The sequence below is a fragment of the Mesocricetus auratus genome, unplaced genomic scaffold, assembly GCF_017639785.1.
Source record: "Mesocricetus auratus isolate SY011 unplaced genomic scaffold, BCM_Maur_2.0 Super-Scaffold_100009, whole genome shotgun sequence".
Classification (NCBI taxonomy): Eukaryota; Metazoa; Chordata; class Mammalia; order Rodentia; family Cricetidae; genus Mesocricetus; species Mesocricetus auratus.
Window position 1 is genome coordinate 54,399,899 of NW_024429193.1, and position 19,315 is coordinate 54,419,213.

General features: G+C 44.8%; 2 protein-coding genes across 4 annotated transcripts in view; one reads left to right on the forward strand and one right to left on the reverse strand.

The window, feature by feature from the left end:
- The window catches only part of Vangl1 (VANGL planar cell polarity protein 1), a 47,896-nt gene extending 38,596 nt beyond the window's left edge, over positions 1 to 9,300 (forward strand). For both annotated transcript variants that reach the window (XM_040752140.1, XM_040752141.1), the window contains exons 7-8: positions 589 to 823; positions 4,773 to 9,300. In XM_040752140.1, coding sequence (XP_040608074.1) covers positions 589 to 823; positions 4,773 to 5,033 — 496 coding nt within the window. In that variant the 3' untranslated portion in view covers positions 5,034 to 9,300. The remainder of the gene's footprint in view (positions 1 to 588; positions 824 to 4,772) is intronic.
- A 7,344-nt stretch (positions 9,301 to 16,644) lies between these two features.
- The window catches only part of Casq2 (calsequestrin 2), a 58,809-nt gene continuing 56,138 nt past the window's right edge, over positions 16,645 to 19,315 (reverse strand). For both annotated transcript variants that reach the window (XM_005076526.4, XM_005076527.4), the window contains 2 exons: positions 18,765 to 18,839; positions 16,645 to 17,934 (listed from right to left, as the gene is read on the reverse strand). In XM_005076526.4, the coding sequence (XP_005076583.1) occupies positions 17,698 to 17,934; positions 18,765 to 18,839 (312 nt within the window). In that variant the 3' untranslated portion in view covers positions 16,645 to 17,697. The remainder of the gene's footprint in view (positions 17,935 to 18,764; positions 18,840 to 19,315) is intronic.

The window sequence follows — 19,315 nt, forward strand, 5'->3', positions numbered from 1 at the left end:
CTTTGGGGATTGGTTCTTTCCTTCCACTACCTGAGTTCCAGCGGTCAAATTCAGGCTGTCAAGCTTGGCAGGGGTCTTTACCCTGAGCCATCTTGTCAGTGTGACTTCTGACCCTGCCTCCACCTCCTGATGCTAGGTTACAGGAATGTGCCAGCACATGTGGTCCTGGGCATTTTTCCCAGGTCCTTGTGGTACTGGGCAAGTGTTCTACCAACTAAAGCTTCCCCAAGCGAGCCTGGTTCTCCATCAGCCGCTTCTGCACACCCCCTTCCTCTTCCCAGATGGAGCTGAGCGGAAGTCATCTTATCTCACCTTTTATTGGAGAAACTAAAACACAGGTTAAAGTGAGTTTTCTGAGCTCATTACTGACAGAACCGAGAAGTCCCCGGGACGGCTCCCCCACCCTTTCTCCCAGGGCTCTTCCCATCCCCTGGAGAACAGCTAGGGATGAGCCGTGCGACAGAACCTTGGGGAAGTTTGTGGTAGGCCAGGGTGCTGCAGTGGGCAAGAGGTCCTGTGGGTCTTAAGGGACAGTCCTAAACCATGCAGTGGGCACTGCCTTGCTGACCGTGCTGCGTCTCCTTCCAGATTGGTGGTGGCAGTAGAAGAAGCCTTCATCCACATCCAGCGTCTCCAGGCTGAGGAGCAGCAGAAATCCCCTGGTGAGGTGATGGACCCCAGGGAGGCTGCTCAGGCCATCTTCCCGTCCATGGCCCGGGCGCTGCAGAAGTACCTGCGAACCACGCGGCAGCAGCACTACCATAGCATGGAGAGCATCCTGCAGCACCTGGCTTTCTGCATCACCAACAGCATGACCCCCAAGGTGCGCTGCTGGGGTTGGTGGGCAGACCGGTGCCTGAGTTTTGCCAGTCACCCGGCAGTCTGTGTCACCCTGCTGCTCACCACATTACTTAGATTTCTTTGTTTGTATGCACTTGTGTGTTTCTGTGTGAGTATCTCCCGTGTGTGTTTAGATGCCTCAAAAAAAAATGACAGAAGACAATGTTAGACCGCCTGGAACTAGAGTCAGAGGTGACTGTGAGTCACCTGATGGTACCGGGAATCAAACTTGGGTCCTCTGGAAGAGCAGCAAGATCTCTCTAACTGCTGAGCCATCTCTCCAAAGCCTCCACCTCATTTTTTGACGCAGGGCCTCTGACTGTACATACAGCTCAGTGACCCTGCTGGACTGGCTGGACATTGAGCCCCTGGGACCCTCCTCCCTCTGCCTCCCCAGGAGTGGGGTTACAAGCATGCACTGTCAGGGCTGGCCTTTGTGGGCACACTGGAGATCTGAACACAGGTCCTCATATTTGTACAGCAAGCGCTTTACCTGCCGAGCCGCCTCTCCAGCCCAATACAATTGTTTTTAATATATGCTTTAAAAGCCTCCAGATTCTGTAACAGAGGAAAAAGATTTCACCTTGTGCCAGTATAGCGCAGTAGCTACGGTGGGCCCTAGAGCTAAACTGACCCATTTGAACCTGGGCCCTCCACCAGCTAGCAGGCGGCATAACTCTGAGCAAATAGCTTCTGGTGCTGTGCCTCGGTTTCCTAACTTTTAAATTGAGGGTGTTCCTAACACTTCCTGCTAAATAATGTCATCTGACTCAACCTAGCAATAGCTATCTATTTTTTTTTTTTTTGGTAGAAGTGATGCCACCATTTTGGATGTTGTAGAGTTTGTTTCCTGAGCAGTCTTTTGGATTAAGGCATCAGTACACTTTAGGAATGGATATTACAGTAATCGTCAGTGTTATTTAATAGAGAACTGGCCAAAAGAGAAGGGGTGGGTGCAGCCACTGACGCGGTGGGTTCAGATCATCGCCCCAATCGCTCAGTAGGTGTGTAGCTGTGCACACAGTTTCCCCTATCCTTGAATCCTCCCATATAAAGTATGAATATCTACTTATCATCTGTAAGAAAGGATGATAAGGTTACATAGCATGTGAATCACGTGGAAGCATGAATGACCTTGGCATTGGTGCATAGGTAATATGCCCTTCTCCTAAGGACATCTTACTCTTACACTTCCCACAGTTGACAGTACTTCTGACTTGGAAAAGCCATGCAGAAATTTCCAGTGAGAAACTGTAATGTTTTCTATCTCTTTGACTCAGTCAGGTCCATACTCAGCTCTCTGTATCTGTGGGTTCCCCATCTGTGGAGTCAGCCAGCCATGGATGGAAACATTTACCCCTGTCCTGAGCCTGTACACACTCTGTCCTGTCACACTGAGTATGTACACATGCTTTCCTGTCACCCTGAACATACACATACACACTTTCCTGTCACACTGAGCACACATGCATGCTTTCCTGACATATTGAGTAAGTACACAGCTTTCCTGTCACTGTCCTGTCTCAACTACTTAGCATCACATTGTAATAGATACTGTACAGCACCTAGAGATGATGGATTCTACAGTATACAGGTATCTGCAGGTAACTTGCAAAAGCTGTGCCTTTTTATATGAGGTACTCAAACATCAGATTTTAGTATATGGGGGGGTGTCCTAGAATCAGCTTTTTAGTTACTATCTATATGCACAAGTATACACAGAAGGTGGATTGCCCCTCACTCAGAATATCCTATATAACTCCAAACTGGAAATCATTTACAAATGTGTCTAATATGCTATGTGGTATATCACCTGTTGGAATGGGGAAAAACTTGTTTGAGTATTCAGTTACAAATCTCCAAATACAACAGAGCATGAACACAGGTTACAAATAGAAAACTATGTACCTATATGCATAGTTAATGGCTTCTGGCAAGAAAAGGGGACAGCTGTTATCCTTTCTTCAGGATTTCTTAAAGTTGTCCGATTTCCCATTTCATTTTAAAAACTTATGCTTTCTTGGATATTTATTGTACAAAAAGAAAACTCCAATGCAGAAGGCTCTATTTTGAGCCAGCTATAGTAACTTATGATTGTAATCACAGTGCTTGAGGGGGGGGAGCTGAGGCAAAAGATCACGAATTCATAGCTACCCTGGGCTATTATGTAGTGAGTTCTAGTCCAGCCTGGGCTACCTAGCAAAACCCTTTGCAGAAACAAAAAGAAAACAACCCGAGTTGCTGAGATGGCTCTGTAGATGAAAGTGCTTGTCACCAAGCCTGAGCTCAAGCCCCAGAACCTACCTGCTGGAAGAAGAGAACCTACTCTAGTCACACACATGCTGTGGCATGCATGAGCGTGTGTACACACATGCATTTGCACACATATAAGTAAATAATTAAAGTTATTAGAAACCCAAAAGCTAAAATTAAAAAAATTTTGAGAAAAAAAGCACTGTCTCCAGAGTTCCCCTCCCCCCCCACTTCTTACTGATATCGGCTGGCATATGGTCTCTCCACCATGTATGTCTGTGTTCTAGTGTGGAAATACTTTGATACTATGCATGTCTGTATTTTGGAAACCTGTTTTCTCCATCAAGGCTTCTTGAATCTTTCTTTCAATGCATGCTGACCTGACTCACACAGCTCCGACTTGCTCCCTGTGAATACCTGGGTCCGATTCCACCAGATCCACAGATTTGCCTAACTGCTTGTCTGCTGGTGCACATTTGAATTAAGTTTCACGAGTCAGAGCCAGGGGTTGGCTGTTTCTGTGACTCCGATTTCACTGGAACCCTTCTTGTGTACCTATCACCATGGCTACAGCTGTTCGCACACTGCACAGCAGAGTAGAGAGTTATGAAAGAGGATTGCTTGAAAACTGAGAATGTCTTGACCTCGGCCTAGGACCAGATGGATGCTTGCCAGCATTTTTCAGTTTATAATATTGGCTCATTCGTTCTCTCAACTAAACTGATTCGTGTATTCAGTTTTGTGCCAGATAAACTAGAAAGTCACACTTTCAAAAGAAGAAAACAATGGTGATGTCGTTCTGGCGCTCTATGAGCCTGAAGCCGGGAGGGGAGGAGACATAGTTGGTCATAGTTCCGAAAGTAAACTATGGCGTGAGGTCATCCCTGTGGTTCCAGGAGCTTTGACAGAAGAGCATGCTGGTCCATTTGAGTGGGGACAAAAGGTAGCACATGGTGTGAAGGGCAGGGAGGATGGCTCGTGGGAGGATAGAGCGGAATCAGAGAACTTCCGTTAGGTTGGTGTCCTGGAGCAAAAGCTCAGAGAGGGGAGGGGACATTGGTCTGTCCGTCCCTACAACTGGCCGCGTGGGTTCAGTTCTGCATAAAATCAGTCAGTTACAGTGTTCCGAATGAGCTCTGGTGGCAACTGCTTTGTGAGAGCTGAGCCTTTCCAGCTTGCGAGAGCCCAGAGAGTGAAATGGTGTCGTGTGCGCCCAGACAGAGGGTGAATGACTGAGTGAGTCACAGCCAGCAGGTGGCGGCGCATGCAGTTGTCCCTGTGGTTCCTGTCTGTCTGCCCTGGATTCACTTGACTAGTCCTCTGTGCCAGGCACTTGGCCTGTCCTCAAGGATCTTTGGCTTTAGTGGTGGAGGCTGGTGACTGTGCAGTGGTGCCTGTGTCTACAGGTGGAACGTCACGTTAGCAGTGCCTTATGACAGACGCTAGCAGCTACTCCATTTCTCTCACCCTCTGGTTGCAAATTGCCAACAAACAAACAAAAAAACCCAAAAAACCAATGAGGAAGTCTAAGAACTCTGCCCTCCCCAGAGAGGTCTCATGGGGCTTCAGCATGAGAAGCTGAACTCTGGTCTAAGGTCTCCGTGTAATTGGGTAACATTTCCTAAAGATCACAGCACAGCAGCCCTTGTTACTCCCTAATGTTTTTCTTTGACTTTCAGGCTTTCCTTGAACGATACCTCAGTGCTGGCCCCACCTTGCAGTATGACAAGGATCGCTGGCTCTCGACACAGTGGAGACTTATTAGTGACGAAGCTGTGACGAACGGGTTACGGGATGGAATTGTTTTCGTCCTTAAATGCTTGGACTTCAGCCTCGTAGTCAATGTGAAGAAAATCCCGTTCATCGTACTCTCTGAAGAGTTCATAGACCCCAAATCTCACAAGTTTGTTCTTCGCTTACAGTCTGAAACATCGGTTTGAATGTCTATATTTGTGGCTTTATGAAAAAAGAAGAATATATAGAGAGATATATATGTCTGGGGGAGTCCTTTTATAAAGATTTTTTAAATTTTTTCAATGCTGACTGAAGCTGGCAGATGATAGACCAGTATCCTTCGACCATCTGCACTTTATTTGGAAGGGAGCAGGAGATGTCCACCCTGACGAGTGACTGGTGGCATCTGTCTTTAATAGATGAGACTTCTGAAGAAGCTGTTCCCTGGACTTTCTGTGACAGCTGTAAACCAAAGTGTAGCTGCTGTGTCCTTGGGAGCCTTGCCTTACTGGTCCCTGCCTGTCGCCCAGAGCCACGTCCCCTGGTGCATCTGGTCGACCCCCTCACAGATTATAGGGGACTCAGTTTTATGGTTCAGGAAACCAGACACTACACATCCACACGTGTTTGTACACGCAATTATCCCATACCACCACACCATCCTGGGGAGTGGTAGGCAGTCCAGGAAATGCCCACCACCTGTATCTGTATCTTCGTTGCCTTAGATTCCACAGAGAAAGAGCTCTACAGAAAATGTGTACTGCTGGGTTGTAGCTGTTAAGTGATTTGCTTTCCATTTTCCAGAGAGAGAGAGACCTACTTGCCCTGTTCCTGGCCTGTTCCTCTGTTGGTGTGAAGCAGGTCTTCTCTAGTCCTGGGACTGCCCATCTGAACTCCATTGTAGCCTACTTTGAGCACCCAGACTACAGCCCTACCTGGTGGGCAGTCCTGGTGAGGCTAGCTTGGTTCTCCAGAGCTGACAGGGACTCAGTTTTCCAGTATGCCCACAAACTTTGCACAGCCTCTCCCTCTCCCAGTCTTTTTTCCAAAGTAAGCCCTGACCCTGGGGAGCCATTTAGCTGCAGAGCCCCCATTAAGCAGCAGCAGGAGCCTCATTACCCATTCTTCCTTAGCCCTGCTTCTCACAGACCAGGAGAGACCAATACTGTGACTCTCAGTCGGCAGGTGCCCCCTGGAGCCATCCAGTTTCCCAGGGAGACGAGTATTCACACAGCCCATGTGCCAAGCTGCCCTACCGCGGGAGACCAAACAGTGCCCACCAAGCTGGCAGCTACTCTGTCCCATCCCTGCGGTTTGTGCCTACGGTCACTGTGCAACGTACTGCAAGGGAATAGGCTACTCTGCCCTTGCTGTATAAATCGCCCTTAATTATTGGTCAGAAAGGAAAACGGGGTGCTGGGGAAAGGGAGAGTGGGGGGTCGGTGTTGCAATCCAGCAGGCCTCTTCTGGTTTTGTAGCTGGTTTCAGAGGACTATCCCCTTAAAGTCCTGTTTAGACATAGGTGCCTCCTGGCAGAGCCCTGTGGAGGGGAGTGTCCAAGGAGCCATGTCCTAAAACCTTTAAGTAGGCTTTCTTGGTCTCTCTTTGCCTGCCGATATCTGAAGCAATGATTCCCCAAGTATTCACTCTTTCCTTTCCCGGCTTCAGGGATCCTGTTTCAGGAAAGGAGAACACTGTCATCTCTGGGCCCATGCTTGTGTAGCCTTCCCATTTATACATTCCATAAATCACACTTTTATTTGTCATTAAAAAATTAAAATTCTCTTGTGATATTTGTAATATACCTTTACTTGGAAACGCAAGCGTTCTTCTTCACTTCGTGGCTTTTAGCTAAGGAAGGAGAATCGCATGGGCGAGGCACAGAGCCAAGGTGGCCCGTGTTAATAGCTTGGCTCTGAGGCACACCTGGTGGAACCACGGTGCTTTGGTCCTGGTTTTTCCCTTTAGGCCCCTTCTGACTGGAAGTTCCTCATGATGTCTTTCTCAGGAATATTTTAGGAGATAAGGTAAGGGATGGGTAGTCTGTGAGAGACTGTCTCTGTGTGGAGGGTGACGTCACAGAGTAGCTGCTCAGCCACAAATACTGTGCCATAGATGTAAGTAATATGGCGTTAAATGTAGCACTACTCACCAGTGCTTTAAAATACTGTGCTTCCAACACTGTCTTAAATTGTGGGTCTCTAAGGGGTTAAATTGGAGTTATGTATTGGTATGTGCATTCCCAGCAGGGCAAGAAAGTTTTAAATTAAGAAGTTAATTTATTTTCTCTCCTGCCCCCTCTCCCTCTATGACTCTTTGCATAGTAGAATTTCAGACTTCCTGAAATTATTGCTTTGGTTGTAAATTGAATATCGATTTTTTTCAAAACATGAAGTTTGCATTGATTCCTTGCTGAAAGGAAAACAAAACCAAGGGCAAATTAAGCTCTTGTGCTCCCAGCACCCTGACAGCTCAGGTTGCTAGTCAAGTGGGAACCACGTGAATGCTATTTTAAAAAGAAATGTAAAGGTGCAGAAAGCTGCGTCTCACAATCGAAGACAATAAATGTTTATGTCATTTCTTGGACCCCATAGCCTATTATTATTAATGGATATAAACTGTGCCCTAAGGCTAGTAGGATGTACGATCCTATTAGATTACACAAGATTCCATTACCTTAAATACTTATAGATTTTTCCCCTATAACTTTCAACCTAAGTTAGTAAAATTCTAACATTAAATGTGAAAGAACTCAGTGCAGCGTGTATGTCCAATATTGCTGTGATTCTACAAAATTAGACAACTTTTGTTCAAAAGTGTGTGCTTTAAAAAAAGGTAGTCTTTAGTAGTCCATGAATTGACTTCAAAAAGTCTGCACCATGGGGGTTAGAATAGATTTTAAAGTTACAAGTCTTATTCATCCTTAGGTTATCCATGATATAGGCTAAAGTTCATAAAGTAAGCCTCAGAGAAAATGCTTAACCGTCATTTCCTCCCAACCATTATTGTCTCCCTTTCTCCCTCTGACTCTTCCTTTTGAGATCTGCAAGAAGACAGATTCTTTACAGTAGAAAGTGTGATTTCAGTGGCCTGGGTATGTTCATCACAATTCGTTGTTAGGAGCATGGGGCTCCTTTCTACGAATGGGGAGACTGGCCATCCTAGGGTCTTAGAAGGCCTTACAGTACCCACTCTTGCCACCTCTTGAGTTAGAGGTGCTCCTTGCAGTGCCCTCTTCTTGAATGCATGGATTAAATGTAACACCGAGCTTTGTTAGGGTGACTACGGCTATGATGAAGCACATGACCAAAGCTCTTAGGGAGGAAATGGTTCATTTGGCTTATGCTTCCACATCACAGTTCATCATTAAATGAAGCCAGGGCAGGAACCTGGTGGCAGGAACTAATGCAGAGGCCATGGAGGCCGGGAAGAAGTGCTGCTTACTGGCTTGGTCCTCATGGCTTGCTCAGCGTGCTTTCTGATAGAACCCAGGACCACCAGCCCAGTGGTGGTCCCACCCGCAATGGGACCTCCTCCATGGATCACTAAGAAAATGCCCTCAGGCAGGTCTTACAGAGGAATTTCTCAGTTGAGGCTCCCTCCTCTCTGATAACTCTAGCTTGTGTCAAGTTGACATCCAACTAGCTGGTGCTGAGCTCTATCTGTAAGCTACTATCCACATATAGTCATAGAAATTAGCTACCCACTCCTCCTCACTGCCAATCATTGACCCAGTGAAACAACAAAGTGAAGTCCTCCTTGGTTTACTCTCTTTGACCCTGGCCCTGCTGTGCAGACTCCTTATATGTAGATGTGAATCACAGAAGGGATGGCTGGTTTCTGCCTGTATTTCTGAGTGTGTGTTGCCAGGTAGACATGTTGCTTGCCTGTTGGTGGTCATAACATTCATGTGACCAGTGACAAACCGGTGTGTCTCATTTGTACATGTGTGTATTACTGAGCCTGTAAGGGTCTACATCTCTGTTCAAGAGAGTTCCTCCACTCCCAGATTTTGGAAGGTTACTCTAAGCTGGCTCCTTGTCTGTGTTCTTCTTTATCCTTTACACCGGCCTCTCACTGAGAAGATGTCTGTGGGCCTGTTGTCACCCTGCAGGCATGCCTGTTACATTTGTTCTTGCGTTAGGAACTCTGTGACCTGCAAACGGAAGGGCAAATTCTATGGGGGTTACTGCTTAAGCCTCACCACTCTGGAAGCCTCCTGTGCATTTATTAACATAACTTTTAAAAGAAACAACCAATGATTAGTTATGGAAATTTACAGGAATGTCTATATGATCACTTAGAGAGTTCTGCAGCGGAGACCCTACAATTATAAAACGGTATAAAGTACTTCTGAGTAGTGTTTGCTCTTTATGGATCTTGTTACATCACCAAAATGAAATCACTACTGTGAATTTACTACTATGTAACCTTGTCATATCCCATTATAAATAAAACATGCCTTGTTTTTAAGCCCGGATGCAGTTCTTGACTGGTACTCGGCAGAGTGTGAGCTAACCCCAGTTCAACCCCACTGAAAGCATCTTATCGAACTTGAATCAGATGCTCAGAAAATCAGCTTTGGGACCACATTTTTTGATTAATTTTTGTTTTGGGGTAGTGTGTAGAGTGATGGGTTTCATTGTGACATCATTCAAACAAAAATGAATGGAGTCCCCATTTTGACAAACCATTGCATTTTGTCACAGAAGGGGGCAGGCAGGAAAGGGAAAGGTGCTGATACTCTCCAGGTGTAATAATAAGTCAGGTCTGCTCTGTGCAGCTTCTCCCTCCCCCTTGTCTGAATTGGGGATCCTTTGATTTGAATGTGACAGAGAAAGATGGGAGAAGAGACTTGCAGGGGACTCCTGCCTGGGATTTCAGACCAGCCCTTAGGAGGGCCAGGCCCTTCTGCCCACCACAGAGCATGAGCTAAGTGGTTTGGCATTTCTGGGTGTGGAGGCGGGACCTGGAGACAACAACTTTGAACCAGAACCTGAGGCAGAGAATTCCTCAGGAGATAGGTCATTTCTTTCACATTGGGCTTTTACTGTTTGGTCCCATGGGAAGCTTCTCTACCAGGCTGGCCCACTGGGATACAGAATGGGGAAAACTGAAGAAGCCTCTCTGCCCTCCTGGGAGAGCCCTAACCTGCTGGGGTTGAGTTGCTGCAGTGTTGCTCACAACAGCCAGGGCCATTGGCCTCCAACCCCTGCCTGCCGTTGCTAGGCCAGAGCAAGAGACTCACCAGGGCCTTGGGCCCAGGGGCCTGAACTGGCTTTTTCTGGTGGGAGGGTCAAGTTAGCCCAGCAGAGGTGGGATAAGGAATTGGTTGTAGCCAGCCTGGAGCATGGGGATCTGGGGCTCTTGGTCTGACCCCTTGACTCCATGTCCTCAGCTTCTGCACACTTCCCCATATTTACCCTTTGGACTGTGGGCAGAATACACCAAAATAGAACCCAGAGGTCAAGAAGAAAGAGCAGAAGACCTGTTTTCCCTCCATCCCACCGTCTGTAAGTTACAGTTCAGTTGTGCTGTTTAGCAGAAGATGGGAGGAGACGGATGGTGCTCACATGGCCACTGTGCTGGGAGTTCAGATGAATTCCCAAAGGTGAACAGGGAGTGAAAACGACTGAATGGAAATGCGAGCTTAGGTCGTGGAGTCCTCCATGCAGTCCCCTTTGACCTCAGTCACCCAGTTTGCTTCCCCTATGAAATGCACCTCTCTGGTGAATTATTGTGGAATCAAGCTTCTCAACACTGTAGATTCCTGGAGCCTGAGGCAGTGCAGGCGGGGTGCTTTCTCAGAAAGTCGGATGACTTGTTCTCATCTAGATGAATAAAGATGCTTTTGTATTAACTCCTGGGGACAAACGTAGCGACCTCGCAGCAGGCTTTTATCTGCGTCTTTTGGCTCTGAAATGGCATTTGGATTAGAGCATTTGTGTATGCAGTGCAGCTGGCTTTGCCTGTGTTTCCGTTTCTCTGAGCATTCAGGCGTGGCCAGGTGTGTTCACTGTGAATTTGCTCATTGTGTGGGAGAGCAGTTCTCAGCCTTCCTAATGCTGTGACCCTTTAATACAGTTCTTCTTGTTCTGGTGACCTCAACCATAAAATTATCTTTGTTACTACTTCATAGCTGTAATTTTGCTACTGTTATTAATTGTAATGTAAATGTCTGTGTTTTCCAGTGATCTTAAGTGACCCCTGTAAGAGGTTAGTTTGACAAGCCCCAAAGGTCTCAACCCAGAGGTTGAGAACCACTGATGTAGTAGTTTTCAAAGCCCCAGAAGCATCAAATGACAGACCTTTGCCCCGGGAATTAGTTAGGGCATTGAGACACCTGACCCACAATGACAAGTTCAGTTCAACTTGCATTATAAACAATATAGCCGGAAGCATGATGTTTCTATCATAGAAGCCAGGAAGGGAGATTGGCCATTGCTTTCAGATACTATTGCCTCTCAGCTATACACATAAAAGAATAGTCATTTTATATTGATCATTGATCCTTAAAATGTGGGTATAAAAAATCTAATGTTAATAATATCTAATTTTCATGATGATTACTCCAGGGTTTAAATTGTCAGCTCCTCTGGAATCCCAAAATTATGACCTGCTTAACCAAAGTTCATTTCTAAGTTGTCACCGATGAGAACAACTATTTCACAGAGTATAGGAAACCAGTAAGGATGCAATAATGACAGACACTGTCCCACAGGGCGAATGGACTGGATACTGGGGAGGACCAGAGATGTCTGGGCCAGGCCTTAGGAGAGAAGCTGTCTGACAGTTGCTTTTGTAAGCAGGAATTTTCATCTCTGAATTTTGAACCCAGAATCTATCCTTATCTAGTAGAGTAAACAATACAAAATATGTGGTTATGAACCATATTCTTTTTGAATAGTTCATATTGTGCTTTTTAACCAATAAGGGCAGTTTCTGCCTAGCCTGTACTTAGAGTCATCAGATACAACATGTATATGACTGGGGTGATTGAAAGAAAATTACTCCCAAAGGGAATGGCACTATTAGAAGGTGTGGCCTTGTTAGGGTAGGTGTGATTTTCTTGTTGGAGGAAATGTCACTATGAAGGTGGGCTTTGAGTTCTCATATATGCTCAAGATACCACCCAGAGTCTCAGTCCACTTCCTGTTGCTTGCAAGATGTAGAATACTCGGTTACTCCTTGAACACCATGCCTGCCTACACACCAACATGTTGCATCATGATAATAATGTACTAAACCTCTGAAAATGAAAGCCGCCCCAATTAACGTCTTTCCTTCATAAGAGTTGCTGTGGTCATGGTGTCTCTTCATAGCAATAGAAACCCTAACTAAGATCATGATGATGCCAGATGTATGCTGCCTCATTGATTGGGTTGTGTGCTCTAACTGGACATTTCTGAATATGTAAATTAATGAATTACATGACTGGTAGTCATGTGCACAAGTCCCCTTGTTTCTCTAATGTTTGTTCTGTGAAATTACCTCTCATCACCAGACAAGGCTGGTGTCTACCATGGATACACTGTACCTAGTAGATAACGTTGTTTGGTTTTCTCTTGGGTCCTCCATTGATGCCCTCATCCCTTCCTGATTAACTATAAAACATTTTACATATTACATATGCTATAAACTTGAAAGATAAATGGAGATCCCAAATTGTGTACTGTCTCCCTTTCTGATGTAACTATTTTAGCTTTAAGCTCTGCTCTCTTTTCAGGGAACATTTTGATCTTGATTTGATTTTCTGACAATTTCACGTTTCCATGAAAAGTGGATTATGAGAGAGGAGGGATGGTCATGAAGGGCAATGATCACTGTGATGAAAATGAACAGTCACTGGTCATTTTATGGGGAGGAAAATTCTAAATGAATATATAGTGAAAGATAAAATCTGAGGCAACTCCAAAACCTGGAGAGGAAGCCAATGTTTTTAGTAAATTGAGTAAAATACATATTTGAGACAAGGAAAGTGGGAAAACACTGTCACACCCTGGATAGGGGTGAGAGGTGCACCGTCAATTGTGTTTGGTAATTCATCTTACCTTGGTGATTGGTTTTAAGTTACTAACTTACTGCAGATGAGGGAACTAGATTATTTGATGAAGAAATGTTGATGCTGGCAGTTTCTACACTCAGCTGCCCTTCACTCGTATGGAATGTTGATAGCACACAACTTCTCACCAGTTGCATGGACAGGGTTCAGAGAAAGCAATTGATTCAAAGATACTTATCGTATAGATTAATGATAAGCTGTTTCCTTGGGCCACCAGCCCAGATGTTCACAGTTCATAAGTTCACAAGCAAACCCTGCTGGGACAAAAAATTAAAGCCACATGCAGACAGAAGCCAACAGATCTTTTCTGTGTAGTTATAGAGTATGGGGGAGTTTTGAGAATCTCAGATGATAAACTATCATATTAAAGAAATGGAATGAAGATACCAGGACAGCAGTAGGTAAAGCCCAGAGCAAGAGGCAGGTCCTGCTGGCAGTAGAGTACACAGGCAGGCTGTCATTCACTGTTAGTGTCAATTAAGTCGTGTGAGCATCCTTTAGTTACACAGGCTCATGTTGCTATAGATAGTCCAAAATGATAGTTGACTTTTGGCTCTGCTTCCTGGGTCCATGTCCAATTGTGTTTCTGTGGTCTCAGACTTCATATTTCAGGAAATACAAAGATGCATTTTTCAGAACTGAAGCCGAGAACTTCAAACATTTTTTTCCTCTGTTGTTTCTTTGCTCAGCTGACACATACACTTCATCATTCTTGCCTAATCTATATACAGCAAAGTTTAGGAGTCTATTGGTATATAGACTATTAAAGAGTCTACAGCCTTTTACTGACTGAGTGAATGAGAGCACAAAGTACACTCAACACCAAACCACTGACTACAAACTAATCACACGGGATTATTTAGGAGTGTTAGGGGTCAATGGGAGTTCCAGAGTTATCACTCAGATTTGAAGTTAACACTAAAGAGTTCAGATTGTAAAACTATGGAATTGATTCTAAAGACTCCTCTTAATCCATCTTGCAAATATTTAGGTCTGCTAGGTGGCTGTGGTCATCCCATTTCCAGACAGTATGACACTTACATGCTCGTTCCCAGGCTGCTGCTCTGTCCCTCACAAAGGAAGGCTGTGTTCCTGAAGGACTTTAAGAACTCGAGGGAAACGATTATCCTGCACCACAAATGTCCTCGCTAAGTCAAGGAAATTGTATGGGCCTGTTTCTGTAGCAGGCGGCTCTCCTAAGCCAATCCAAGCAGCTGATAGCATGCTGCCAAAAGCTATTTGGTTAAGATTCACTTTCAATAAACACTAGGTTTATTCTGTGTGTTTTTAATAGGGATAATAGTCATTAAAGTCAATTTGTATCATGATACAAAGTTATCACAAAATGTATTACTTGCCTACCCAAACTTGGGCAGAGTAGAAATGAGTAAGCCAGTCTTTCCCCTAAGGTTGCGACCTTTAGGCGAGGAACACATGCCAGTGGAAGTGAGATGATGTGTAATCTGTACATGATACAATAATGACTCCTCCCAGGGTGACAAACATGAAGACTGGAGAGGTCACAATCTCTCCTAGAAAAGATGAACTCTTCAAATTCTGAGATGACATTTAACTGACATACACTGAAAGGGATTCTTTGTTCCAGATTACACACTGAATCTTACTTTCTTTTTTTTTTTTAACAGAATAGCAGATCTTGTGTTTTTAATTAGCCCACATTTTAGTATTGTTTGAGTTGACTATGTACTCAGAATGGGAAGATAAATGGATTTAAGCAATAAAATCAGTTATGGGAAATTCACGTGAGTCTGTCTTCAGACACGCTCTGGAGGAAAAGGAATGCAGTGTTTTGATCCTTAATGTAAATCCTTTTAAGTAAAAAAAATACAGTTGTATCTATGTCCCTTCAAAGTGTTTGCGTAATCCTGAGAAGTTGCTTGAGCCCTCTGTGTCCTACTATATTAAGGACAATAACCAGACGCATCTCCCAATCTGCTGTGAGGATTAGCTGTGATAGCATATGTGAAGCACTTAGCATCATACTCTGGCCATGGAACAAAACACTCAGTACGTATCAGCTCAGAGTGTTGAGATTACTCATTGGACACTGTCCGGGCAGAAACAGCTGGACTCCCAGTGATCCTAATGCAGGAACACACAGCACAGTTTCAGCTTCACACATGTGGCCTCTGAGAACACCACACCTTCCTGGGCTGAGAAACAGACCACTTTTCCAATGGATCCCCCACTCCTCGGCTACTTGAAAGTTTAGAATCAGAGACTTCTTGGGACAGTCACCTCCCCAAGAGGTGTGACTGGGCTTGGGTAGATGGAAAACAGCACAGTGTGCTTAGTTTTGTGAAGGGAGAAAGGTATTCTGAGGCCATGCATTCTAGACTGAATTGAGTGCCCCCCAAAGTCATATTAAAGTGTTGGCTCCTGATGAAACTGCATTTGAAGACAAGGCCCTTTCAGGTGGCAATAAAAGTCAAATAAAATCATAATGGTGAGGCCTTAGTTTGACAGGAGAGACATCCTTCTAGAAGAGAATCAGAACTCCTGTCTGTCTGTCTATCTATCATCTATATCTATCTGCCATGTGAAAACAAGATGAGAAGCCAAGAAATGAGCCCTCATCAGCAGCCAGTTGGCAACTTGACATTGGATTTAACTGTGTGGGAAGGCAGACTTTTGTTGCTTAGGCTACCCAGACTGTGACATTCTGCTATGATATGGATATGAATATCCTCAAAGTTTGAAAGTTCAATCCTTCATGTGGCTGTGTTCAGAGGTGGGGCTTTGAGAGGTGACTGGATCGAGAGGGTACTAACCTGTCTTGGTCCATTGATGAGTTCATAACTACATGGACTATTAGGAGTTTGGAAAGTGGGTCACTGGAGGGAGAGGCACTAAAGGTTAGTTTGGAATCCTGACCCCTCCCTCTTTCTCTGGGGTTCCTAATGCAGTGAGGCAAGCAGTTTCTTCTGCTATAATGCTACCATCACAATGTCCTTCCTGGACTCCAGCCTCAGCAGATCTTAAACTAAAACCTCTAATATTGTGAGCTCAAATAAAACTCCTGCTTTTAAGTTGTTTATCTCAAGTATTTGTTATGGCAACAGAAGCTACCCACACAGTGTGAGGTACCTGATCCACACTGTAAGCTCTATACCCAACATGGGTAGGCAATGCCAACTGTTTTGGTTGACCAGTTATTCACATATTGACTCAATAAATACGATCTGCTCTGGGATAGGCAAAGCACCAAGTACTAGGCATACAAAGATAAGGAAATGTCTCTTAAAACCTGTATTTAGTGGGAGGATGGCTATGCAATGTGTTGTCATTTGAATGGTAAGTGCTGTGGCCACAGGTGTGCTCCCCATGTCATGGGAGCAAAGGTGAACAAGGCACTTCCAGTCCTCCAGACAATTACATAGATAGTAAAAGCACTCATCCAAGCTGGGACTTCATGAAATGTTTAGAATGGGGATGGGGAATGGGTTTAGGCTTTGTTGTGTTGAGTTTGAAGTCCATGCAAGTGGATCAGAGACCAAGGTCAAAGCCCAAAGATCAAGGTTAGAGACCCTTAGTGGAGGTCATTAACACACAGGGGTAGTTGATGATGGCATGGATGATAGTGCCTGGGAACCTGTACAGAGCTGAGAGACACTGTGAAATGCTAATTGAGGAAGGGCAGACAGAGGGGCAGAGAGGTAGACCTGGAGCCGGGCAAAAACAAACACAGAAAACCAGGGGAGGGTTATCAAGATAGCCAGGATCTGTTCACAACATGAGTTTAATGTCCGTCGGTTTATTTCTATTCCATAAAAGGACTGCCCCAGTTTCAAAAACAAAACCACACAGAGTGTTCTCCATGTTAACAGATTTCAAAAATAAATTAGAACACTTACTTAGCGACTAAAACTACCAAGCACAATGTTACTTTCAGACAATTCAAAAGGCACTTGGGGAATTTTTTTGCTTATTGCCTCAGGGCATCATGAACTCTAATTATCAGCTGCCCTGGTCAACTGTGGGAGTGCTGATGAATGGAGAGTTAATTGACCATTGGATAAAGTAATTTTAACTCAAAATGGGACAGCTCACTAGCAGGAACAGAGAAGGGGCATTCAGTCCCCAGATCACATGAGGCGGCCAGCAAAACTGTCTCCATTAGAAAAGTAAAAACCCTTCCATCCCACAGCCTCTTCCTTCTCTCACTGATGGTGAATATACATATGAAGCTGGCCAACTGTTGGGACATTCAGAGAGCTAATTGACCCCATACACAGCATCCTAATATTCTAGAAATGGTGATGATGCCCACATATTTCAAGGATTCCTAGTAGCCATTCAAAGGCTTGGATTCACTGAGATTCTAAGTTTGGGGGCTGAATTGAATAATCATGTATCCTTCCTGGGCTCTGTCTAGAAGTCTGCACTCTGCTTGTGAACTAATAGCAAGCTGTCAGTTCTGTCACTGTCAGAATCAAAGATAGCAAGTAAACTTGAGTACAGGTGTCGGGAGACACTATCCCCAGACTCCCAGAATTTCATTACCCCTGATGGTCTAGCAAAGAACAAGAGCTGTTTGTTCTTTGATGCTTAAAAGATGTCAACATGGGAATCAATCCCCTCCTGTCCCTGCTGAGTGGGACTTCTGGGTTTGGAAAGGCATTCACTGAAATATACCACTCCTGCCAAGAACCAACTAGAAAAAGATGCTGGAGAAAGGAAAAGAGCTGACTGAGTGTGGGCACCACTGCTTGCTGCCCCCTTGGGTTGCCTGTATGGTAGGGGAGTAGTTATGATGTACTTCTCATCAGATTCACCCAGGTCTGGAGCTATTCATCATCATCATCATCATCATCGTCGTCATCACTGTCATCATTATCCTCATCATCAGAATTATCATCATCATCATCGTCATCATTGTCATTATCGCCATCATCATCTTCATCTTCATTGTCATCATCTTCAGTGTTGATCTTTCCAGAAAGCACATCCTCAATCCAGTCTTCCAGCTCCTCAGCCGTGGGCAGGTCATCATCATCTGGGATCTCCATCCAGACACTGTCAGCCTGTGGTGATGATCAGAGCAAACCAATGAGTGAGTGAATGGAGGTTGAGACAGGCCAGGAGTTTCCAAGCAGCTGTATTGAGTGGGCCTCCAAGTCTCTCACACCTATCAGATATATGTGCAGATAGACTAATGGAAATGCCAAATTGCAGAACAGTCCTGTGCAGTGTTTTGTTTCAATCAGTAAATGTCTATTCTACTACCCAAGAGAATACATATATGCACATACACAATTAATAACTAATTAATCTTTGTTCAAATATCAAAAGTCAAGAAATATAGAGATTGATAGGACCCTTACCACAGGGCAGCAAAGAGACATTGTTAATTGGCCCCTATTCACAAAAGCATCTGCCTGCATTGGGCTGCAGTGGGCCCTCTGTTATGGCCCCTTCTCCCTACTGTTGAATCTGCCCTACTTCTGTCTTCTTATGTATCAGATGTCTGGACTGAGTCTATACTTCTTCCCACTCTATCAGTTCACCTCAGTAGCGTTTCACATCCTGTGTTCATCTGTGCTTAAAGTTCTGTCATGGGGCTTCCCTTCATCAACAAATCATCAGGATTTCCTGACTAGGTGGATGACTGCTGGCTTGGGCTTCTGGACATCTCTCTTGGGCAAAGGTAGCTTTAGACTTGAGATGCCTGTATAAGAAGGAAGGCCTTGTTCTTTAACTTAGGAAGTGAATACAAGCAAACTCCTAGAGTTTGGGAAAGACCCAAGAGTTCCACCTGCTTCTGTAGACTCCCAAATGATCTCATAGTTGGTGTTGCATAGCAGCCAATAGGGTGGCTGAGACCACGTGACCAGGCCTTGGTGGGGATACTCACGTCTGTTACATTCACCACCCCAATCTGTGGCTTGAACAGGTCAATCTTGAAGGTCTTCTCCCAGTAAGCAACAAGCTGCAGCAATGAAAAGGCCAGATTAGGCAGTGGGTTGAGGGCTCTTCCTGGGGTTGGACTCACCTGCCAGCCTACCATAGTAACTGGATTATGATTGATTGGATGTCGTTAAAACACTTGTGGACACCTAGGAATTGAAGGCTGGCTCCATCTGTAAAGCACTTTAAGCATTAAATAAAAGATGCCACAGCACTAGCTGTGACAACATAGACTATAAGTGCTTCCACAGTTCTCAGGGAGACTATCATAAATATGGCCAGTGTCAGTCCCCAAATTATAACTTGTTGATCATCTGTGAGTAATGAAAGAGCTATTTCTCTCTACCTGCATTTAAATGCTCCATTATTAAAAACCCTTATCTTGTGACACTCTGTCACATGAGATGGCTGGGAAAACATCGATATGCTGTAACTTGGCATAAAGTGCAAACACAAGCCAGGTTTCTTCAGCCCAGTGGGCTCCATCTAAACAGATCT